The sequence below is a fragment of the Pleurodeles waltl genome, chromosome 4_1, assembly GCF_031143425.1.
Source record: "Pleurodeles waltl isolate 20211129_DDA chromosome 4_1, aPleWal1.hap1.20221129, whole genome shotgun sequence".
Taxonomy (NCBI): Eukaryota; Metazoa; Chordata; class Amphibia; order Caudata; family Salamandridae; genus Pleurodeles; species Pleurodeles waltl.
In genome coordinates, this window is record NC_090442.1 from 477,014,781 (window position 1) to 477,040,067 (window position 25,287).

Sequence of the window (25,287 nt, forward strand, 5' to 3'; positions counted from 1 at the left end):
AAGTGAACAGATCTCACTGGGGTGCTCTCCTTTGGGAAATGTTCACTGGAAAGTGTAGGGATAGACTCCTCACACTCTCTGGAAAAGATGCAGAATCTTATGACCTCATGAAGGGTACCCTGATTGAGGGCTTTGGATTCTCCACTGAGGAGCATAGAATTAGATTCAGGGGGGCTCAAAAATCCTCGAGCCAGACCTGGGTTGATTTTGTAGACTACTCAGTAAAAACACTAGATGGTTGGTTAACTGGAAATGAAGTGTGTGACTATGTTGGGCTTTATAATTTGTTTATGAAAGAACACATTTTAAGTAACTGCTTCAATGAAAAGTTGCATCAGTATCTGGTAGACCTAGGTCCAATTTCTCCCCAAGAATTGGGAAAGAAGGCAGACCACTGGGTCAAGACTAGAGTAACCAAAACTTCCACTGGGGGTGACCAAAAGAAAGGGGTTACAAAAACTCCCCAGGAGAAAGTGGGTAACACTAGAAACAAAGAAAAAGAGTCCTCTGTAGGCCCCCAAAAACCAGAACAGGTGGGTGGGCCCCAAGACACAACCCAAAACAAAGGTGGGTACCAGGGTAAGAACTGGGATGCCACTAAGGCCTGGTGCCACAACTGTAAACAGTCTGGGCACCACACCAAGGACACTTCTTGTCCCAAAAACAAACCCCAGAACAAAATTCCTGGGGTAACCAGTGTAGCCATGGGAGATGACTCCTCAGATGAGGAGGTCTTCCTAGCCTTCAACTGGAAACAGGGCCCAACAGGTGAGTTGGAGATTCCAGAGGGAAGTAGACACTTCCACCACCTACTGGTGAATGGAATCCCAACCACTGCCCTTAGAGACACTTGTGCCAGTCACACTATTGTGCATGACAGGCTGGTGCTCTCAAACCAGTACATCCCAGGTGAGACTGCCAGGGTAAGAGTTAGCCTAGACAGGGTCACTAAGAGGCCTGTGGCTTTAGTACCCATAGAAGTGGGTGGCACTCTTAGCTGGAGAAGGGTAGTAGTCAGAACAGACCTCCCCCTTGATTGTCTCCTTGGAAATGACTACCCAGAGGTTAGTCAGAGCCCAAGAGAGGAACTGGTCCAGTGCCAGTCCTCTCCCAAGGATTCTGGAAGTCCTGCCTCTGCAGTAAATGCAAGCAGGCCCCAGAAGAAGAAGAAAAGAAAACAGAGTAGGAAGGGTGGACAACCTTTAGCCAAGGTTACAGCAAGCCAAGGAGATTCTGCTCCAGTAGGGGAGAACTCCAAAAATGGCCCTGATAAAGTCCAACCTGACCCACAAGAAGTCCTGGCTAGTCAGGCAACTGTTAAACCTGAGTGGGTGGCTCCTCAGCTAACAGAAGAAAGAGTGGAAGAAGGGTGTTTACTACAAGATGTGGTAACCCCCCACTCCAATACAGCAGACAGGCAACCTGAACCCAAAGAAGCCTGTAACTTAGCCCCTTCCCTTTTAGGTGAAGAGCTAAAGGTGTGGTTCTGGGCACTGACAGCTGTCAGTGGCCTCTGCTGGGTGTTAGCCTTTATGGCTGCACTATCCTTAGCATGGTGGTCTGACCCCATGCCAAATAGCAAGTTAGGCCCCCTGACCCTATTGGTCATGGTGGGGTTACTCCAGCTCTGGGTAACCTCTCTGGGTAAGCTAGGGGTGACCCTGGCCAAGATAAGGTTAGCAGAGGTGGACACCTCTAAGACCAAAATAGAAAGAATGGGTGGAGACATTGAAGAGGCAGACAAGAGGCAATTCAGACTAGGTCCTATCACTGTGGAAGTGGGTCAGTTCCCCAAAGGGAATGACCTGAACAGAAGGATGTAAGGCAGAGTAGGCCCTGCAACTAACCAGCCTATTTCTCCTACTCTTCCTCGCCTGACAGACTAGGAAGACTCTCCCAGCTTGGGCTGAGTCTCCTGGCCTGTAGGCTGGGGGGGGCTTGTGTAAAGAAATGGCTCCCTGTTGCAGTTACCCCCCCACTTTTTGCCTGATACTGATGCTGACTTGACTGAGAAGTGTGCTGGGACCCTGCTAACCAGGCCCCAGCACCAGTGTTCCTTCACCTAAAATGTACCATTGTATCCACAATTGGCACACCCTGGCATTCAGATAAGTCCCTTGTAAACTGGTACTTCTAGTACCAAGGGCCCTGATGCCAAGGAAAGGTCTCTAAGGGCTGCAGCATGTCTTATGCCACCCTAGAGACCCCTCACTCAGCACAGACACACTGCTTACAAGCCTGTGTGTGCTAGTGAGAACAAAATGAGTAAGTCGACATGGCACTCCCCTCAGGGTGCCATGCCAGCCTCTCACTGCCTATGCAGTATAGGTAAGACACCCCTCTAGCAGGCCTTACAGCCCTAAGGCAGGGTGCACTATACCATAGGTGAGGGTACCAGTGCATGAGCATGGTACCCCTACAGTGTCTAAACAAAACCTTAGACATTGTAAGTGCAGGGTAGCCAGAAGAGTATATGGTCTGGGAGCCTGTCAAACACGAACTCCACAGCACCATAATGGCTACACTGAAAACTGGGAAGTTTGGTATCAAACTTCTCAGCACAATAAATGCACACTGATGCCAGTGTACATTTTATTGTAAAATACACCCCAGAGGGCACCTTAGAGGTGCCCCCTGAAACTTAACCGACTACCTGTGTAGGCTGACTAGTTTTAGCAGCCTGCCACAAACCGAGACATGTTGCTGGCCCCATGGGGAGAGTGCCTTTGTCACTCTGAGGCCAGTAACAAAGCCTGCACTGGGTGGAGATGCTAACACCTCCCCCAGGCAGGAATTGTCACACCTGGCGGTGAGCCTCAAAGGCTCACCTCCTTTGTGCCAACCCAGCAGGACACTCCAGCTAGTGGAGTTGCCCGCCCCCTCCGGCCAGGCCCCACTTTTGGCGGCAAGGCCGGAGAAAATAATGAGAAAAACAAGGAGGAGTCACTGGCCAGTCAGGACAGCCCCTAAGGTGTCCTGAGCTGAGGTGACTCTGACTTTTAGAAATCCTCCATCTTGCAGATGGAGGATTCCCCCAATAGGGTTAGGATTGTGACCCCCTCCCCTTGGGAGGAGGCACAAAGAGGGTGTACCCACCCTCAGGGCTAGTAGCCATTGGCTACTAACCCCCCAGACCTAAACACGCCCTTAAATTTAGTATTTAAGGGCTACCCTGAACCCTAGAAAATTAGATTCCTGCAACTACAAGAAGAAGGACTGCCTAGCTGAAAACCCCTGCAGCGGAAGACCAGAAGACGACAACTGCCTTGGCTCCAGAAACTCACCGGCCTGTCTCCTGCCTTCCAAAGATCCTGCTCCAGCGACGCCTTCCAAAGGGACCAGCGACCTCGACATCCTCTGAGGACTGCCCCTGCTTCGAAAAGACAAGAAACTCCCGAGGACAGCGGACCTGCTCCAAGAAAAGCTGCAACTTTGTTTCCAGCAGCTTTAAAGAACCCTGCAAGCTCCCCGCAAGAAGCGTGAGACTTGCAACACTGCACCCGGCGACCCCGACTCGGCTGGTGGAGAACCGACACCTCAGGAGGGACCCCAGGACTACTCTGATACTGTGAGTACCAAAACCTGTCCCCCCTGAGCCCCCACAGCGCCGCCTGCAGAGGGAATCCCGAGGCTTCCCCTGACCGCGACTCTTTGAATCCAAAGTCCCGACACCTGGGAGAGACCCTGCACCCGCAGCCCCCAGGACCTGAAGGACCGGACTTTCACTGGAGAAGTGACCCCCAGGAGTCCCTCTCCCTTGCCCAAGTGGAGGTTTCCCCGAGGAACCCCCCCCTTTGCCTGCCTGCAGCGCTGAAGAGATCCCGAGATCTCTCATAGACTAACATTGCGAACCCGACGCTTGTTTCTACACTGCACCCGGCCGCCCCCGCGCCGCTGAGGGTGAAATTTCTGTGTGGGCTTGTGTCCCCCCCGGTGCCCTACAAAACCCCCCTGGTCTGCCCTCCGAAGACGCGGGTACTTACCTGTAAGCAGACCGGAACCGGGGCACCCCCTCCTCTCCATTCTAGCCTATGTGTTTTGGGCACCACTTTGAACTCTGCACCTGACCGGCCCTGAGCTGCTGGTGTGGTGACTTTGGGGTTGCTCGGAACCCCCAACGGTGGGCTACCTTGGACCAAGAACTAAGCCCTGTAAGTGTCTTACTTACCTGGTTAACCTAACAAATACTTACCTCCCCTAGGAACTGTGAAAATTGCACTGTGTCCACTTTTAAAACAGCTATTTGTGAATAACTTGAAAAGTATACATGCAATTTTGATGATTTGAAGTTCCTAAAGTACTTACCTGCAATACCTTTCGAATGAGATATTACATGTAGAATTTGAACCTGTGGTTCTTAAAATAAACTAAGAAAAGATATTTTTCTATACAAAAACCTATTGGCTGGATTTGTCTCTGAGTGTGTGTACCTCATTTATTGTCTATGTGTATGTACAACAAATGCTTAACACTACTCCTTGGATAAGCCTACTGCTCGACCACACTACCACAAAATAGAGCATTAGTATTATCTCTTTTTGCCACTATCTTACCTCTAAGGGGAACCCTTGGACTCTGTGCATGCTATTCCTTACTTTGAAATAGCACATACAGAGCCAACTTCCTACAGTGCCCAAAACCCACATGCCTTCAAATACTTCCAAATACAGGCCATGGGTTACAATCGATGGAAAGAGGGTGGAAGCTCTGATGGACACAGGGATTAATATGACTATTGTCAGGTGTCATCTAGTGTCCGCAGAGCAGGTGATACCTAATACATTTCACCCCAAGTTGTATTAGTAGACAACCATGAGATGGTGCAGTTTGAATAGTGGGGGGAGAGGTCTCAGGTTCTCTTATGGTAGTTATGAGCCCTGCCATGCCTGTTGATTGTTTTTCTGGGAATGATCTGGGACAACTGCCTGGAAGGAAGTTGAGCTCAAGTCACACCTGGATATATTAAGGATACCTGAATGGATCTGTATGACCACAAGATCAATGGCTGCCCAGGAGGGGAGTCAAGGAGGTCTGGAGCCTAGAAGAATGGTCCAGGTAGCTGGCAGGAAAGGGAAGGGCAGGGAGCGTGAAAAACCAGCCCCTGAAAATTCCATTGTACAAGTGGATGGAATGCCAGAGGAAGCTGCCCTGGAGTCCACTGGGGAGGATACTGCCTCCCTACGAGACTTACCTGGGCCTGTTTGAAGGCAAGCTAAGAGAAGGTCCACCAGGGAGGAGTTCTGCAGGGCATAGAACGAGTACCCAACCCTAGAGGGCATGAGATAGCAGGCCACTCAGTAGTGGTGTTAAAGGTGGCCAGACAGACAGAATCCAAAACTTGGAACTTGGGCATTTTTTGGCAAAAACTACTCTGAGGAGCAAGAGGACACTAGGGCCAATCTGCTTGTCTGTGAGCTCAAGGTGCCCAGCCAGTCGGCATGACTTTGCAGCAACTCCCACTACAATCTTCATAGCAACAAATCCTGTTCAGAGGTCCTTTGCCAAAATGGTACCTGGCCTTGTGAAACTCTTGTCAGCTACATCCTCTAACGTTGTCCTGGTGTAGATTTTTAACTTACAAAACAAAGAGTATGTTTGAATGTAAAATTCTTCACCGCAACTTCATCCATATGCACCCTGACTACAACAACGCCTTCTACTTGGACACCAGCTGTAGTTTTGCTAGGGGGAACTTCTACCTTCTCAGAGACATTGTCTTCAAATTTCTTCTAAGTCCGAAGGTAAGTGCCAACCAGGCCCAATCCACTTTTTGTATTCGACTCAAGCTGTATCAAGGTCTGCCATATTTGTTTTACCTTTACCCGGTCTTGCACAACTAACAGTCCGCTATTGAAGCTTTGATCTCTTAGGTGCTAATTTTTACCTTAAACTTTAAAAAAAATCATACCTCTTGTCCTACTAATTGGATTTCTGTAATTTTGGTGTCAAAATAATGCATTAAAATGTACTATATTTTTCTAAATTGGTGCCAGATTTTTCTAGAGTCTTGTTTTCGCTTCACTACTGTTTGTGTGCTGCTTAAATACTTTACACATTGCCTCTATGTTAAGCCTGACTACTTTTGTGCCAGGCTACCTGTGGGTTAGGAACAGGTTCATTTAGTGACCTTTGAGGTTCACCCTGACAGGTATTAGGGCTGTTGCTTCCACAGGGTTAAGACCCCACTCAACCAACAACCCCATTTCTCATAGTTATGTAACGTTTATGTTTATGGGTCTACTTTATCCTAATTTAAAAGAATGTTATATTTTAGAGACTTGTATATATGTTTATCAGATCTTCCTCTTTCCACGTCCCAGTTCAGCCTCCTCTTCGTTGTTGGTTCCATGATTCCTGGCACCTGGTTTATTCCTTGCCCCTGTCTCTCTCTAAGTACTAGTGCTCTTCCCGAGCTTCCACCTATTTTAGCCCTGCGAGCTCAGTGTGCACTGGCTTGCAACTGACATTGCTACCGGGTCCCCTTGTGCTCTGTCACATTCATGCTGAAGTATTTCCAGGATTGCTCTTTGATTGTTTCCCTTATTTCCTAAACCATATTTCGGTTGTTGGCTACGTAGTGACATCTATTTCTGTCTCTTGTAATCCTGCCTCTCCATTTCTGTGATAGTCATTATTTCTAGCCTTGCCTGCACTCTTCTTGATATATCCTATTATATACAGACTCTTTACCCTATTTTCTGTATCCCTATTTGTCTGCATATCTCTGCCCTGCCGTCTTAGGGTGCTGATGTTTCCTAGTGTTATTTTCACTATTCATAGTTCTGTGTATTCCAATCCTGGTCCTAACCTTGACTCCAGTCCTGCTTTTCCCTAAGCCTAGTTTCGGTTTTCCATGTTCCATGTTCTGATACCTTTTGTCCTTTATTGTGTTTGTATTGTAATCTTGATTACCATTTTCAAGGGTGTCAGTGTGTTTCTGAGGGCTGGCGCCTGTGGCACAGAGATGCTCCCACCTTATTTTCAATGGAGGTGTTCGGTGTCTCCCCAGACTCTGTGTGCTTAATCCACTTCTTGTTTTCTTGTAAGATTTTTTTCCTTCACAGAGAGGTCTATTCCGATAAGCCGTCAAACTATCATTTAAAATAATTTCTCTATTGTTTCCCTGCTTGTACCTTCCTGTTGTTTGTACTAGTGTTATTTTCATAATTTCCTTTGCAGACTTTAAAGTTCCCTAATCACTGCTTGTTACAAACTGCCTTCTTTCCCAGCGTTGACTTAGTGTTTTGTTCATGTTAACCCCCTTCTCTCGGAATCCCTTGTCCTTGCAGAGTGCAAACACCCCCATTATCTTGTCCTGTCCCACGCTCGCCAGGATTCCTGAAACACTCAGTTATCCAATCTTGTGCTGAACTCATCTAGATCCCCGACCTAAAAATGTAATTGCTTCTGCAGAGAAATAGGATATCTAGCTACAGTGGCCATCCTTGATTTACTGAATCAAGTTACTCTCTGAGCTGTCTCTAAATCATGTGTCATTCTTCCTATATAAATAGAAAATGTACCATTTGGCCCTGTGTTTAAAAAAATACTTTATGTTAAATCCTCATTAAATTCCCCTTGGAAATGCTCGTTTTGTTACTGCAGTTGTTTGACTAAGGGGCTGTCTACAATCCCACTGATCGTAACTTGAGTTTTAATGGACCCTTATAGGTGAAAGTGCCACCTTCATGTGGATGGGTTCTCTGTTTGTTCACTGAAATAGCATTCTTGCCTTTTCTCCTCTGTCTTATATTTATTTGAAGCTCCTTTCCCGCTAGCCACTTGTGTTTTATCATTTCAGTGGAAAACATGCTGTTGCTGACGGGTTAGTTTGTGCTATTTAAATCATGAAAGTACATAATTTTGGCACTCCGTGCTCATATGCAGCCCTGGCAAAACTCCAGCATGTGAAAAAGATGTTGGAAACCTGACAGATCTGATTCTCATTTTGGCTCCAGTAACATTGGCTATCTTGTGTAGGTTGCTAGAACTAGCAGGTATTTTGATGTGCAGTGCGTGCTGTACAAAAAGCCTGAAATCTAGTGTTGGAGGCAGGTTATCAGTAGGGGGATGTAAACACCTACCACTAGCAATAATGCCCCAAGCCAATGTTAGGTCTAGTCAAGGTCTCAAAACATTAGGGCCCTGGCTCAACCCCTGGCTGGCAACGAGCATGCAGGCTTAACGTAGGAGACAGGTATGTGAAGCATTTAAATACACCAATACATTAAATACCTAGGACACAACAAACAATACAAATCCTGCACCAATTTGAAACAATAGTAAAGATTTTTATCTTTAAAATGGCACCAAAACAGCAACAAGCAGTATAGGGAACTGGAGTTATGAATTTTTAAAGATTAAATAAAAAAATGTGCTTTTTAGTGCTTTTTAGTGCTTAGAAATTTAAAGCACCAACCTGGGACATCTGGTTGAGCTTGACTGGGACAAGGTAAAAGTTTGAGGACGGCCGCGATGGAGTCCTGCTCGGATACACTGAGCAGGAGGCCTTGGTCAAAATTTTACCTTTGCACTTGGAAACTTTTCAGGAGCTTTTTTCTCCTCAACGCATGAGGTCCTCTCCAGCAAGTCAATTTCGATGCAACATCGTTGGACTGCTTTTCTGCAAACCTCCGGTCAAATCCTGGAAGTCTGGAGCTCCAGAGCTTTCAATGGGACAAACCTGAATTAAAGGCCATGTCACGGTTGAAGATAGTCCGCTTGACTCACAGGGTCAGGTCAGTCCACTTATGGAGCATTTTCCCAAAGTTTCTCCAACTTCTCCAAACTTCTGGAACTTCTTCCCAAAGTTCAAAGTGTCCAAAGCACAAAACCAAGGATCTAGAAGCTCCGAGGTGACCCTTGGAGGTTTAGGACTACAGTTCCCACAATGCACCTGGTCAGATCCTTAAAAGTCCACTGGACGGACTCCAGGCTGGGGACTGTTGTTGCAGGCAAGCTCTGTTAACCTGTTTCTTCCAGGGAGTCCACTCCTGAGTCATATTTTAAGCAGGGCAAAGTCATTAAGGCTATTGTTCCAGTATCTAACAGGAGCAGTACTTTAGAGTGCAGTCCTTTGGGTTGCAGACCAGGGTTCCAGCAGGGCATTCCTCCTTCTTATGTTTTCAGGCATCTTTGGGAAGAAGCAGAGGGACACCCCTGTCCAGTGAGATGCAGGGTGCCAAACAAAAGCATGACATCTTCCTCCAAAGTGTGGCATTCTCTTGCCCCAAGATGGACAATTTCTATCCAGAGGAGCAAAACCAGGGTAAACCATCCTACTGATGTGACTCATTTCCATTAACACTCCCCCTCCAGGTCTTCGTCAAATTCCTTTCAAATTCCTTTCCTAGGCCTGCTGTCTATCCGTGGAGTACAGGGTCAGAAGGCAGCACCCTTCCTGGCCTGTCCTCAGCATCGGCAGACCTCCCTCCATCAGATAGCCTCTGCTCAGTACAGGCCACTTATCACCTTATCAAAGAAATCTGGCTAACCCTATCTGATAGAGACTTCTAGTTGCAGATTCCTTACCTTAGAATTTCCCCCACGCGTCAGACTGGATCCGGAGATTTTTTCTTCGAGCAATACCCTTGTGCGTCGGTAGGTGCGTCGGCCGTGATGACGTCAGGAATAGTATATAGACACCGCCCTCGCGCAGTGACGTCTGTTCTTGTCTTTCTGCGTCACGCGCTGATCCGGAAAAGAGCTACCCTGGTCTATTTTTGACCGAATTTGACAGTTTTGTCCAGTTTTTGTGTGAATTTGGTGCATTGAGGATGTCCCCGCAGACCGGTTTCAAGCCGTGTGAGGACTGTCATGTTACGATATCGGTGACGGATCCTCATCGGGTTTATCTGTGGTGTCTTGAGCGCAACCACGACGCAAAGTCGTGCTCGGAGTGCCAGGCCATGCACCTGAAGGCTCTGAGGGAGCGGTCCCTAAAGCTCATGGCGGCCCGGCATTCGACTCCGCATAGGTCTGGGTCTCCCTCGAGAGGAGGGTCTCGAGACCGGTCGTGGAGGCATCACCACTCGTCTTCTTCCAAATCCTCGGGTCAAGGTAAGAAGAAGAAGAAGAAGAAGTCAAAGAGATCCCTTTGCTCTCTCGACTTCGCCCCATCACTTGGCCGATGCGAGATGTGAGGAGCGTCCACGCACAAGGCCTCTGTCCTCAGAGCCTGCGTTTGGGTCGGCTCTGCGCTTCCCCGAGTTTCCCGGAGCCGGAGCGCCCCCCTCCCAGCTTAAAGAGTTTAATGTGGCCATGCGTATAATCTTCGGGTGGTCCGACCCCCATACGGTGCCTTCTTGTCCAAGGGGTTCAGCTGAGGAGCCTTTGGGTTCCGTGCCGGCGGCTTCGGCTCTGGCCACCAAGGTCACCTCCGGATCCGCACTGCGCCGGTCGCACCCTTGAGACCTTCCCCGGCGCCAAGTCGATTATCAACGCCTCCGACGTCGGTAGTGCCCACTATCGACGTCGACCCAATTCTTATCCCCGATGACTCAGAGTCGGAGCGGCGTCGGCCGACGACGCCTTTGACTTCGATGGGGCCTATTCACCTCACGTCGGATTCGGACCCTTTTTCTTATGGGTACGAATATGGGGAGGGATTGGAGGGGTCACTGGAACCTTATGAATACCAGGATGACCCTTCTGTGGACTGGGCTATGTAATTGGGTGAAGCCAGTGGTCTGGATACTTCTCCTGACACTGGCATGCTGTCTCCTCCTACCGTGGCTACGGCGGAGGAAGCGACTTATGGTATGGTGGTCAGTAGGGCAGCTGAGGTCCTTGGTCTTGAGCTTCCCACTGTTGAGGTCAGGTTTAATCTCCTGATGGAGGTGCTTCAGCCTGGGGCTTCTACTACAGAACCCCTTTTGCCATTTAATGAAGCCCTCACCGATGTCCTTTTGGGTACCTGGTCCAAACCCAACACAGAGGCTCCTATGAATTAGACTATCGCACGCCGCCATTGGCCCGCTCCGACCGACCCTAAATTCCTGTACCAACACCCCACGCCTGAGAATCTTGTTATCCAGGCTTCCTCTTCTTCAGGCACGTTCCCTTCCACACCCCTGGACAGGGAATCCAAAAGGCTGGAACAGTTTGGCAAGAAGTTATTTTCTTCCTCCAGTCTCGCGATGCGGTCTGTGAACACTGCCCACTCTTTGTGGGATATGGTTGCTCAAGTCCTGCCGCAGATACCAGAGGAGGCCCGTGCTATCGCCTCCCAAGCTGTGAACAATGGGAGAGATGCAGCAAAGTTCATAATTCGTTGTGGGCTGGACACGACCGACTCTCTTGGCAGATCGTTTGCTACGACGGTGGCCTTACGACTCCACGCCTGGTTGCGTACTTCTGTTTTTTTGGGGGATGTCCAACAGTCACTCATGGACGTGCATTGTGATAGCTCACGTCTCTTCAGAGACAAAGCGGACTCGGCCTTGGAGAGATTCAAGGAGAGATTATATACTAGAGACTTACAGGAGTCTGGCATTGCCAACTGTAAGTGTACCACTTTGCCATATACCTTTAGATCAGAGCACTGTCCCTGGGCCTGGTTAGCAGAGCCCACAGCACAGTCAGGGTCAGTTACCATCAGTATCAGTCAGAAAAAATGGGGTGAACATGCTAAAAGGATTACTCTCTCACATCCAGTTAATGAAGAATAGATCCATTCGAGTGTACTACACAATTTAATGTGGTAAAAACATTTCAAATATTCCATAGTTGAATTGCTTCACTGTTGACAATGTTTAGGTCTGGCTCAGCATACGCATCTGTTGTTTTACCAGCATCATATAATAATAATCATAAATAACAAATATGCCACATGCTCTGTACAATAGAGAGTGCTAGAAAATGTGAACATCTAAGCGATGAAGAGAGTTGGCACATACATACATACATATATATATATATACACACATACATACATATATGCAGACGTAGAGGTGTTTTATGTCATCCCTCTTTATTCCTTGGTTGTTCAGCTATCATTCACATTTTGGGCGCACGTTCTACAGCACAGAGCATTTGGCAGTAGGTGAACCCCCTTCAGCCATCTAATGCACTGTTAGTGACAGCATTTGAATGATGTTAAAATATAGCTACAAACCTGGTAAAAATTGAATGTATAGTCTTAGCTTGTTGATATAGTGATATTAGTGTACCTCTGTTGTACACAAGTAAATGTTACTACCTGCTGGTAATAAGGGCTGTTAATTACTGTCACTGCAGTTAAAGGGCCTAGCTGAACGTGAGAGTTCACAAGGGGGCGGTGGGGGTAGTTAACAGCCGTTATTGCCCTTAGGGTAAAGGCAATAACACCATTAGCATCCCTCATCCAAAACAAAGTGCAGAAAGAGCAAGAACTGCCTCTCACCTGAAAGAGAGGGTCGAAAAAGTATTAATTCTCCTATGGTGCTACGTCGGCCTCTTTCTCTGCAACAGCTATTTCATAAAATGCTGTCTGGAGTTCTCTCCTTTCTTTTCCTGGGAGGAAAGCACAATCAGCCATTGAAGTGTACCCCCTATATTTACTCCCCTAGCAACCGTGTCTTTTCTTGCCTGCTCACATCCTCTTAGAAGCAGCTGCATCACATACATAGTCTTCATGACATGAACACCCACATATCTGGCTGACGAGCTCACCTTCTATGGTGGCTCTCCGCTCATCCATTGTCAGCTACCATCAGTTTGAGGGCAAAGAAGGGCATAAATGAAATAACTAGTCAACATTTGTTCTCCATCTGTACACACAATATATGGAACAACATATCTGCATCCATCAATACTGCCCCACCTTGCTCTAATTTAGAAAAGAGCTGATGACTCAACCCCTTTAAAGAACACACAAGGGTTCAGGAACAGTCCACATCTCCCCCCAGAACCCCTCTATGTCTCTAGTCACTTGTATCTCTGCATTTGACCCTGCACAGTGCACTTCTTATTTTATATCTAGGTTTGCAGTTTATTGATACTGAATCCATACACACAAAACATAAACAAAGCAGCTTTGTACCAGTGCACTGTGTTAGAGTAGGCACTGCAGAACAGCCTGTGGTATCTCTGTATTAAAGAAGGTGCCTAGAAGCACAATAAACGGATGCAAACATCCTTGTTCTCCCAAGCCCTTTGGTTTTAACAGCACAGTCCATAGAGAGTTTGGAGGGACGTTAATACCTGGCTCTGTTTGCTGCCAGTAGTAGTACTAGAGATACAAAGGGCATGTTGGAATACCACAGCTGTACAGGCTGAAGGAACATGCAACAAGACTACATCCATGAATCAGCCCCCAAACAGAAACATATAGGTTATTTCATCAGTGTGTGTACTACCAGTCCTAGAGGTGGGTTGGCCAGTGGACAAAAAGAGGGGGTGGAATGTCTGCTTGTGGTCCTGCGTCCAAGAGCAGTCTGTGCCTGGAAGTGTTGCTGTCTGCTGTTCAGTTTTAAGAGCAAAAGGAACAATGCTTGTTCCAGATGTGTTCCTGTATTCTTCTGGTGGAATATAACATATTATCTAAGCCAACACTAATTTATTTAATCCTCTGTATTTCACATATCCTACAATAGACTGCATTATAAAAAAAACACCTGCCTTATTCATTCTAGATTGCAATAGTAGAGGAGGATGGACGTGAAGACAAAGCCACAATAAAATGTGAAACCTCTCCGCCTTCTACTCCCAGAAGTGCCAGGATGACTCATACGTTGCCTTCTTCATATCACAATGACTCCCGAGGGTAAGTTTTTAAATTACGAAGTATATCATGGACATTTGGGAATGTATTGGGTACATTTTGTCTACTTCACACAATATCTAACATTGTAAGGCAAGGGAAACATTGCAAGAAATATACACTGTCATAGCTTTGCGTCTTAGCCATATACTGGCTATGGTTGTATTAAGTGTAGGCAGACAATTGAAAGACAAAACATGAGTTGTGTATGTAAATCAATGTATGTGAATAGAAGTATTTAAAATAACACAATAAAAACATCTGAATATAATCAATTTTATGACATAAACAAATGGATTTATCATCTAAGTAAAATAGGTTGCTGCATTTTTTATTCAGATATGGCAGGGCATCCCAAGGGTTTTAAAAAGGTGTTATCCTCAAATTTTCAGTTTCAGGTTTGTTTGAAAACACTACAGATCTTTGGGATTCACCATTCTTCTCTGCATCCTTAGGACAAGACAAGTGGTGTGTCCTTAATATGGTAATGTTGTTAAACAGTTCAGTACACAATTGAGAACTGCTTCTTTGTCCTAAAATTGTCAACAATTAAAAAGATCACAATGACCGTATCACCCACATGCCATTAAATCTGTAATGAGTAGTAATAATTAAAATCCCAATAGGGCCTTGAATATTGTCTGGACAAAATTCTGTTCTCAAATAAAGGCTAGCTGTTTTCTTAATCTACACTCAACTGTTACACGCACCTGCCAATTACATTACTACGGAATTTATAAATGCAGTTATACGCTATTGATAATAAGGGTCGGACCTCCCTCCATGAACATTGCCCCTTACCTCATGTGTATACTAGACAACATATACACACATTCTTTCTATTACTCGCAATCCATTCACTCGTTTTTTGCAAAACGTGTTTATCCACATCAAATCATACATTTCTTAGCGTTAAAAAACGCATAATTTTCTCCACTTATTGTCTACTCTCACACCAATCACTTCATCAGCATAAATTATTTTTATATTAAAACCATCTGTTCCAGAAGAACATATTATATGTTATGCTTTCAAATTTATTCTTTTCGTAAAGTATGCCTGGACTGCATCAACATAAGATATTAATGCATTTTAGGCAGGAGTGGCTTGCGGTGCTAAATAGGGGTGGTGTGGCACGCGCATTTGTAGGGGGTGGTGGTGGGGAATTAATAAAAAAAAAAATACCTGTATCATTGCCGCCGTCACCACCCAGCTGCTCCTTTCCTGCAGACAGGCTGCAGACACAGGCTCCGAGCTTGCCCTGCAGCCAATCCTGAGGCTGCTCAGAGCAGCGTTAGGATTGGCAAGGAGCGCACACCCAGGGCACTCCCATGCAAACTGGGAACCTATGCCAGCCCGGAACAGTGAGCCTACTATGCATGTGTGTTTTTGGCCGGCATAAGACGGCCGTCCAAACATACATGAGCAGTGAGGGGGAGTGCTCAGCACTCCCCCTCAGTGCTCATCACAGCCTGTGGCCTCACCCCTATTACCAACACTATGAATGCATGGTCAGTTAGGGTATAGATTTGAAGTGCATTTTGTATCTCTCTGGAGGCGAGGAAACCTTAACACTGAGCCGATGACAAAACAAACATTTGGAGCCACCTAACTCGTAAACACATATCTACCATTCTTTTACAAATGCAGCATGCATAAAAGGAAGTACATGGTTTGTAAGTCCAAAGGACTAATTTAAGTATAGCTAAGGAGTCGAAGTGGGAAACTCCAACATAATAAGCATATGTTTTCGATATGCTTATGTGTGACATTTTACTAATGTATGTCCTTTTGAGTGACACCTTAATACGACAGAAAATATCTGTTATGTTCATGCAATAAAATAGGTTTCAGAAATTATCCCATTGTGTTCAATGGAATGCTCTGGAAATATCCACACTTCCCTTAAGAAGCTTATGCACCATCATTAACCTTCATCTACTGTCTGTCTCTCAATCAGAATAACAACAGTGGAGGGTGCATGGATGGCTAGGCCCAAAATATAAGTCAAAATGATTACTTTACTATCAGTAATGAGTCGCAGATGATTTACAAGTCCATAACAGGAACACGGCTCACCACGCTGACGTTCCATACTTCAACTTCCATCAGCACAAATGCACCTAGGGTTGCAGCGATCTCCTATTTGGCAAATATGCCCTAAAATGGTACTCCGTGATTACCCTTATATATGAAATTTTTATCTAAAATTGACTTTTTGGCCAACAACGTGAAAATGTATTCTGGGACTTGCAGTTTTGCTTTTCATATGGTCTCTTGGCCAGTTCTTAATTTGAGCTGGTGGTTGCAGGTGGGGGGCACTGCCACTTATTTTTCTGCATCAGGCAATTACTGAGAGCGGTACCACTGCCATGAAAAGGCTGGCAGAGAACCGGTGCGGGGGCCACATGGGGCTCCTTCACTGCCCATGTGCGTGGCCCCTGCCCAGCAACCTCAAAATGCGCACTGTCTTCTATGCCTGTGGCCCCTGGCCAGCACCCTCGAAAAGCGCACTGTCTGTGGAGGGGGCTGAGGTATTTTTTTGTTTGTTTTCTTAGGGCCCAGGGCCTGGGTTATAAAGTCGAGTTGCTGCACTTAATTGCAGTGGCAGTCCCAATATAATGATCAGAATAAGTGTGAATCCATGACCATTCGATATGAACCCAAATGTGGAAAGCATAGTCCTACTTTTTTTATCATGTACCTAGGAATAGGTTTAGTAAATCCCATGAGTCTACGGACAAATCAGGAGGTAGAAAGAGTAGCATATGACATATATGTACAGAGGGGCCAGAGGTGTATGTTGTAGTATGATATGAAACGAAACCAGGGGTGTAAACACTTGAAGAACTGTTAGGTATAAAAGCTGTGCATTGATTTTCTGCCAATGCTTCAATTATTGCATCCTTAGGCTGACGAACCAGGTGATGTTAAAGTGCAGACATTAAATAGGGGTCCCCAATCACTGATTATAACTGATACAATATAAATTTGAAATGACAGCTGTTGTGGGTGAGAAGATATCATATAGTGGTAGCCTTCTTACCTAGGTTGACTCAATGCTAAAGAGAGTTCTTTTTAGATACTGACTTGTTTATATAAGAGCCTGGGTGGTGATTCTCACATTCCACATGAATGTTGGAGTAACATGTCTGCATGCTAGTCATATTATAATGTCGATGTCAGTAAATTCAAATGAATAAACAGAAAAAGCAGTGATATATACATCGGGAGAACCATTGGTAACAAATCTGTATCTTTTTCAATTTGTTAGAGGAACCAATAATGCCATTCTGCATCTTTGGTGAGGCCTTGTCAAACTGTGTCAAAGCGAATAATAAAAATGCTTCTTGTATTCTCATTTTTATTGCTCGAGTTGTACTTCCTATATAGACCGTACCGCAAGGGCAGATGATGAGATAAATTACGTTGATGAAGTTACGTATTGAGAAATGTTGATCATTGATTGCTATCTCTTTTGATTTGGAAAGACCCAGTTTGCAGATTGAGCATTTGGTGCAGGTGTAGAAACCAGTGGTTTGGTTCAAGAAATATTTAGTGGTTTTCTCTTCTTGACAAAATGAGGAGCATATTTTGTCTCTGAGGTTGGGTGCTCGCTGAAGCCCATCTCTGGGACTGGTGGAATGTACTGTGAGACAGAGGTTTTTTTTGTAAGTAGGTGCCATTGCCTGTTAAGCAGTTTAGGAATGTGTGAGTGACCATTGTGGAATTTAGTAATGAAGTAGGATGGGCGTCGGATTGGTGATAGGCTTGTTCTTGGTCAGAATGTCTTTGCGGTCTATTTGAGAAAAATATTATTTTGTGTGGTTCAGTTTTGTAATATTATATTCTCTTCTGGATAGACGTTCTGAGATTTCTGATGCCGCTGTTTCATAGTCTTCTACAGTGCTGCAGTTACGTCTGGCCCGTCTAAATTCACCTGTTGGAATGTTACGTATTGTACTTTGTGGATGACAGCTGGTTTCATGAAGAATGGAATTTGCAGCTGTTGGTTTTCTGTGGAAGCGAGTGTGTAACTGATCATGGTCAATATAGAATATGAGATCCAGGTATTCAAGAGATTTCCTTGAGATTTGGTAGGTCACTTCAATGCTCCACTTGGGTGTGAGAGTATGTAGAAATTGTCAAAGATTGGACTCTTGGCCTTGCCAAATGAGGAGTATGTCATCTATATATCTTCCCCAGAAGATCAAGTCTTGTGAGAGGTTCTCGGTATTTTCATTCCAAAGCCAGTGTCTTTCCACTTCACCCATCAGGATACAGACATACGGTGGAGCAAAGCGAGCTCCCATTGCGGTCCCTTGTTGTTGAAGATAGTATTTGCCTTTGAATAGGAAGAAGTTATTTTTAAGACAGAAGGTCAACATAGCAATGAGAGCCGACACGTGTTTAGCCCCCTATGGCAGGTCTGCCTGGGGCTTTTTCAAGGCTGTAAAATACATATAATATAGGGGCGAAACACATGTCTGCTCTCTGCTCACATGTCTACGATCCTCAAAGGAGCCTGTGTGCCAGCCTGGGGTGTGCTTAGGAAAATGAGCAGTCCCTACGCCCAAGCTACACCAAACTGGTTTTGGGACCAGATCGCCTTCCTCTGTGCTGGTGCCACACTGGCTACGTCTTTCTTTACAATCGACTGTGAAAGGGCAGGCTTTACCCGGGTCCCTTTCAAGGTTATTAAGTTCCTGGACCCTTCCTATACTGATATCTGTCGCATATCTCACACCCAAGCCTTCTTCTGAAAAGGTCTAAGCCACTGTTCTTGCTCTGGGACCAGTTTTCACTTTTGTTTACGGGGAATCACTGGTAGTCCCATCTGCTAGAAGGCTTATGCCAAGTCCCTATTGGGGGCTCAGACAGCTAAAGTGTAATTTTTTCAAAGTCATGTTTCCTCAATAGTTATTAAGAAGAGACTTCAACATTAAATTAGATGTTTTAGAAACATTTAAAATAAAGTTTGAGTTATTGCAAGAGCTTGTTTCAAACTGTAGATAGCAGATTTATGATTTTATTCTAAACTATAGTTTTTGTCCCACAAGACAGTGATGGCCCTTCACAGTGAAAATAGCTTTCTGGGACTAGTCACTGTAGGTACATCCCAGCATTAAATCTTTGCATGAACCACTTTTAAATACTAGGGACCGTACCTTGTGGGATACACGGGCTACTTAGGGGAGATGTATTTATTATTTAAAAGTAGGTTTCTTTCTTCCTTCTGTCTGAAAGGGTTTTTGAAAGGTGTGCTTGCAGATTTATAAGCTGCAGAGGCGGGATACACAAGAAGGCCTGAAGCCATGTATTTGTTACCCTAGTGGATATCACAATAGGTGCTACAAATACACAGCACAGGTGACATTTAACCTCCCGTGCCCTTTGACACAGAGCACATACACAAGGTCCTTGATAGTGTGCATTGTTCACAAAACATGTCCGAACAAATGAAGGTGAGGAGGCATTTTCTGACAGTTTTTATTTAAAAAAGCCTAAACTAGGAAAATATATTTATCTGGCTCAAATGTGTTTGAAAACAAGGCTCTTATCAATTCCCAAATGAAAATGTGTTGTCAGTTTTTTACATGAAAATAGAGGGAAAGCTTGATGAGTTTACATGCCTATTTGATATGTGTATGCGCTATTGTTGAAGTTATTAGCTGGACTGCTTCAAAGTGTAAGTGACTGATCTAGTACAATTAGAATTCATCAATATTTTGATTAATTACTCCAATTACGTGTAGAATCCATAAGATTAAATGTAATCTGTTTTCAGGACTGTCTTTGAATTTGGCACTTTTAAATATTGATGGCCCAATTTAAAGGTTTCTATGTTTTTTTGTAGAAGTTTGTCCACATCAATTGAACAGGAAGGCATTATTCTTGGAAGCAGTCAAGACAGTAGTCAAGACTCTCTTCACAAAGCACCCAAGAAGAAAGGAATAAAGTCTTCAATAGGACGTTTGTTTGGCAAGAAAGAGAAGGCTCGGCTTGGGCAGCTCAGTAAGGAATTTGGCATATCAGGTCAAGCTCACTGTTCTCTGTCACATTTTTTACAAGTTGGAGAGAATGACTTTCTGTTACAAATGTTGTACTTATTAAAACTTGGTGGTGTGAAAAACCAAGCTAATATCTTGTAACATTTTTGTAACATATTTTATGTAATGTGCTAGGTGTAGTATTGAAACTAACAAAGCAATGAAAAAGAAACTTGGGGCCAGATGTATGATTCTGGCCCATTGTGATTCGGTAATTGCGATTTTTAAGAAATCGCAATTACCGACTCGCAAAGGGCCATGTATCACATTTGCGATTCGGTAATTGCGATTTCTTAAAAATCGCAAATGCAATTACTGAATCGCAAATTGCGATACTGGCCCCATTCGCAGCTATGGGCCTATTGGCCATAGCTGCAAATTTTTTGCATTTCCTAAATTGCGATTTCTGAACCAGAAATCGCAATTTGGGAAATGCAAAAGGCCAGGGTGCTGGGGGCCTAAGGCCCCCTCTCCTGCACCCTAAATTTTTTTTTTTACCATGTAAAGTACACACATGCCAAAAGGGCATGTGTGCTTTACATATTAAATTTAAAAATGCAGTTTTGCTGCATTTTTAAATTTTGCACCAGATTACCACCTGGTTGCAGACAATGGTATTTTGCATGTGCAAAATACCATTCTGCGAAAAATCGCAATTTGCGATTTTTTGCAGAATTGCCTTGCGACCTGGATTTTGCGAATCGCAAATTGCGATTCGCAAAATCCAGGTCGCCACGCAGAAAATAGCAATTTTTGCGATTTTCATTTTGTGGTCTGCGAATGCCTTTGATGCATTGCAGACCACGATTTTGCACTCGCAAACGGCTGATTTCGCCGTTTGCGAGTGCAAAATATTTTGATACATCTGGCCCTAGATGTTTTAAGCGCTGATATAGTCACAATATACGACTCACAATTACTTATTTGAAACAGGATACACAGGTAACAGGGCGATATAAACGATGATTAGTGGGATGAAACCCCCAAACCTGTATGATTTATAAAAATCGATTTGAATACAGAAATACATCTGTGCATAGCTTCTAGCTTTGGGCCACAATACATGATTTCATTCCAAAGAATGTATCTACCAATGATTTTATCTTTAAGTAAGTATGGTTTCCTGCTTAGCTTTTATCCTACTGTGCAGAATCCTCCTGATTTTTTCAGAGGCATCAACAGCTGAAATTACAGCAAGGATGATTTAAACAAGTTAGCTCGATAAAGCCCAGCTGTCACCCTGTACGTGCCTCTAAATATCTGAGCATTCAGTGTTAAGGAAAGTAAGAGGAAGAAAAGTGGCTTTGGACTGGGATACTCGTGAGACAAAAGAGTATTTGTGTGGTGGCACAAGTGCTGAGATCATGATGTGCTACACTGAATACGTGCAGGATTCTATCCGTGCTTAGCAACAAATATGAGATGCATCTATGAATTACAAGCTTAGTAAAAGTTCATACGACCATTAATACAAACAGTTAATATTGAAGAACTTTAAAGTCTAAATCTCAATTACTAGTGGCAATTCCGAAGAGTATCTCAATCGCTGAACAGCGAAGTCTTGCAGTACATCTTCAACTCCTTTTTCCCATTCCAAAATTAGACAGTTTGGAAAGCATGTCTGTGGGAACTCACTTGCATCTCTTTCTAAATCTTGGGAATCGTGTTGCTTTTGTTTCAATGTGGTGTGGATCTGGTGATTTGTGATCTGCTAAGATGATGATACATAAAATACCGTTATGAATCTACAGTATTAAAAACCAGGTAGGAGTGCACCTCTCTTATTAATGTACTACTGAATGATGAATATAGCACACTTTGTGACGTACTGAAACACAGCAGTTTTCTATGCCACTAAACCAAACAAAATGAAGTTTTATTGTAAAAAGCTATTCACATCTCTATCTACCACTATTTTGCACCTAGTGATAAGCACTTCCAATGATGTGCCCAGCGCGCTTCCTTGTTCCCTTGAACTAGAAATTAATTTACATCTCACTAAGTACTGAACACAGTGACACCTAACTCACCCCTTTAGTTATCATACCTCACCTCACTGCAAAGAAAAGAAAAGCGTGCACTGTTTTTATCCATAACACGTGGAAGCTGATTTACAAAGTGGCATAGCTATGTGTGTAGATCTCAATCTCTAAACAGGCAGGATACGGTCACTGTCCCTTGTTGCTTCCTCCCCAGGTGTAGCTTGAGATTTACATTGATAGCTGCGTTATTTACCACACTTCAATCTGTGTTTACATATTAAATCAATGACCTATTTTTGACCGTTTCTCCTGAGAACACATCAAGGTGTTTCTCAATGACATGTAGTAACCTGACTTGGTGAAGCATGGCCCTATCATTTATTGATGATGTACACTGACAGGTGCTTTCCCATGTCTGATGAAACCTTGGGACATTTGCCACTATAAGTTGGAAATGTCAACACCATCCACAGGAGGGGAATTGTCAGTAGAAACTGTATTGATAACCTTTGCAACGTATTTCGTCTCTCTGTAGTAGCTGCACTTTACATTTATATTTTTAACACTAACATTTTTGCTGTGCATTGCGTCAGCAGGCCCGAATTATAATTTGCAGGGGTGTTGGAGTTTGGGTTTCTGGTTGGCAGAGGTATGCACCCTGTCCAAGCAGAAACCACAATCCTTATAAGGGTAAGTCTGATACACACCATAAATTAACCTGTGCTCACCCTCTGGTAGCTTGGCACAGAGCAGGCAGGCCTAACTTAGGAGGCAATGTGTAAAGTATTTGTGCAACACTTAAAACAGTGAAAACACCATACAAAAACAATCCACACCACGTTAAAGAAATAGATCTTAATTTAATGTACAAAACAAGGCCAAAATCACAAAAATCCAATTAGTAGAAATCAAGTTATGGATTTTTAAAAAATATCTACAAATGTTGTGCTAGAAACTTAAAGCTTCATCCAGGGCTATCTGGTCACGCTACACCGGGGTAAATCCATAAGTTCAGGCTGACCGCAATGGAGTGTGGGATGGCTACAGGGACCAACCTTGACCCGCTAAAACAGTACCTTGTTGCGCCAATGTCGAGGATCTGATGTGACATGCAGAAGAGACGATTGAAAGTGATGCGTCGGTTCCAATCCACACAATCAGGGATGTGTCATCATAGAGCCACGCAGCCATAGGTGTGAAGTCCTCGAGCAGTGGTGAGATGTTGAACCCTTTGCAACGAAAGCAATGCATTGTCGTCGAGCCACACAGCAGGTGATGCGTCGAGTCTGAGGACAATGCGCCACTTCCAAGCTACGCAGTTGCTGCTGTGATGTCTTTATCCTGAGGGCGATGCATCAGTATCGAGGAGAGATGCAGCAGTTCCGAACGGCACAGTGACAATGGCGAGTGGATTTCTTTTGAAAACAGTTGCAAAACCCACTTCCATATGCCCAGGACTGGATTGGCGCCACTTGACAGGGTAGGACTCACAGCTGGCAGAGTCTGGAAGAGTGAAGAGTAAAGTCTTTGATGTCTCTGAAACATCAGAACAAGAGGCAAGCCATCAAGCCCCTGGAGTCACTTTAGTTCTGGGGATGTAGAGATGAAGGTCCAGTCCTTCCCACTCTCAGGCAAGCAGGACAGCAGGGCAAGCACAATAAATCAGGAGTCCAGCAGAGTTCCATCAATGTGACAGTCCCTTCAGCAGCACAGCAGTCATCCTTCCTGTCAGAACGTTCACAGGTCCAGAATTGTATTGATCTGGTAGGGTTCCTGCCCTTCACGCCCTGGCTCCAGACACACTACAGGGGTTATGCAGCTGTTTGTGAGGGTTCAGGACCCAGCCTATTCAGGTGTATGTGCCAGCTCCTCCCTCCCATCCTGCCCAGGATAACCCATCAAGATGTTAATGGCCCATCAGGCAGACCTGCACCCCATTTGGTGTGGCTGTCTAGAGGGAATGCATAGGAGCCCAGCTGTCACCCACCCAGTCGTGTATTCAGAGACAGGAAGAGGAATGGTTAAAGTAGGAAAACACCATCTTTCTAAAAGTGGCATGTTCAGACTTGCAACATAAAATCCAACTTTACCATAAGTTGTGGTATTAAATGGTGAGTCCAGAGACACCAAACTCGAAATAGCTATCTGTTTCCAATTGGAATTTTCACTAAAATGTAATAAGGCAATCCCAATGTTAACCTGTGGGAGAGATAGGCCTTGCAGTAGTGAAAAACTAACTTAAGAGTTTGTCACTACCTGGGCATGTAAAACATAAAGGTACATGCACAACTTTGTAAATACAGTGTATACTGCCCTTCGGGGTATTAAAAAAGAAGATTTGGTCCTGGCAAGTGGGTTAACTTGCCAGGAGGACATGGCAGTTTAAAACTGCACAGAAAGGCTCTGCAGTGGCAAGCCTGAGACATGTTTAACATATTTAACATGTATTACTAGGGACTTATAAGTAAATACAAATGACAATTGTGGGTAGGCCAATGTTACCATGTTTTAGGGAAAGAGCCCTTGCACTTTAGCACTGGTCAGCATTGGTTTAGCGCCCAGAATCCCAAAGTCAGAAAAAACAAAGTCAGCAACACAGGAGGTCAGAAGCAAAAAGTCAAAGGATGACCTTGTAGAAAGGGCCAGGTCCAACGCTGTGGCAGAGCAAAGGGTCAGCCTTGGAAATACCTCTTTCGACTTGGAGATGTGATTTGATGCTGCTCCTCTTTACTTCCAGGGCCTTCTGAGGCACCTGACACCACCTCCAGCAGAGGGATAACTTGTTTAGATCCTCTAAAAGGATAGGAGACCTCCTCTAAATATTTGAGTGATTTTGGAGAGAGCCATAGACACACTCAAAGGGATAGTTCAGCCACCTAAGATTGAGGACTTCTGAGAATTTTAACTTTAAAGTCAAGGGGAAGTGTTTCAAAAGAAGGCTGGGTACACGATAAGAAACAGGCTAAGTTGGGTAGTAAAAATATAATTCTTAAACCACTGGCTAGTGGATGAGATAAGACTGGCACCTCACCACCAACTCTTCAAACATGTCCTGGATGACGAACACGTCTGAAGAGAAAGGGTTGCTTGGAAGGAATACTCCTGGCTTTTGCCTGGCACCAATGGATTTGAAACACTCCCCAAGGGTCAGATGGCAGTTCTCATGCCTGCCTGCTCCATGGAAACAAGAACACAGTGTCTCCTAGGCACAAGGGGGACTGAACACACAGATCTGTGCCACATAGGTGCCCTTGCTGGGGGAAGGTTTGGTTGGTGTCTAGAAGCCCACCCCATTGACTCGAGGGTTCCAGAAGCACCAGAAGACACTTTTACAGCAATTGGAGAAAAGCTAGACTTGAATTTTTCGACTACAGAGGATATGGACAAGATTTTGTGATGAGCCTGGGAGGTCACCATCTTAGTAGGCAAGATAACCAAGGTCTACCTGCTTGGAGCATTATGCATCTCTGAAAACAGTGAAGACATCTGGCTTTGTGGAGGCCAAATAGGCTAC

At 44.7% G+C, this 25,287-nt stretch overlaps 1 protein-coding gene across 6 annotated transcripts in view; it reads left to right on the forward strand.

Moving 5' to 3' along the window:
- Positions 1 to 25,287, forward strand: part of PPFIA2 (PTPRF interacting protein alpha 2) — a 1,804,029-nt gene that overhangs the window by 1,452,038 nt on the left and 326,704 nt on the right. For 4 of the 6 annotated variants that reach the window (XM_069228760.1, XM_069228763.1, XM_069228761.1 and 1 more), the window contains 2 exons: positions 13,614 to 13,744; positions 19,599 to 19,777. In XM_069228760.1, coding sequence (XP_069084861.1) covers positions 13,614 to 13,744; positions 19,599 to 19,777 — 310 coding nt within the window. The remainder of the gene's footprint in view (positions 1 to 13,613; positions 13,745 to 19,598; positions 19,778 to 25,287) is intronic. The other 2 variants (XM_069228762.1, XM_069228766.1) reach the window with 1 other exon arrangement.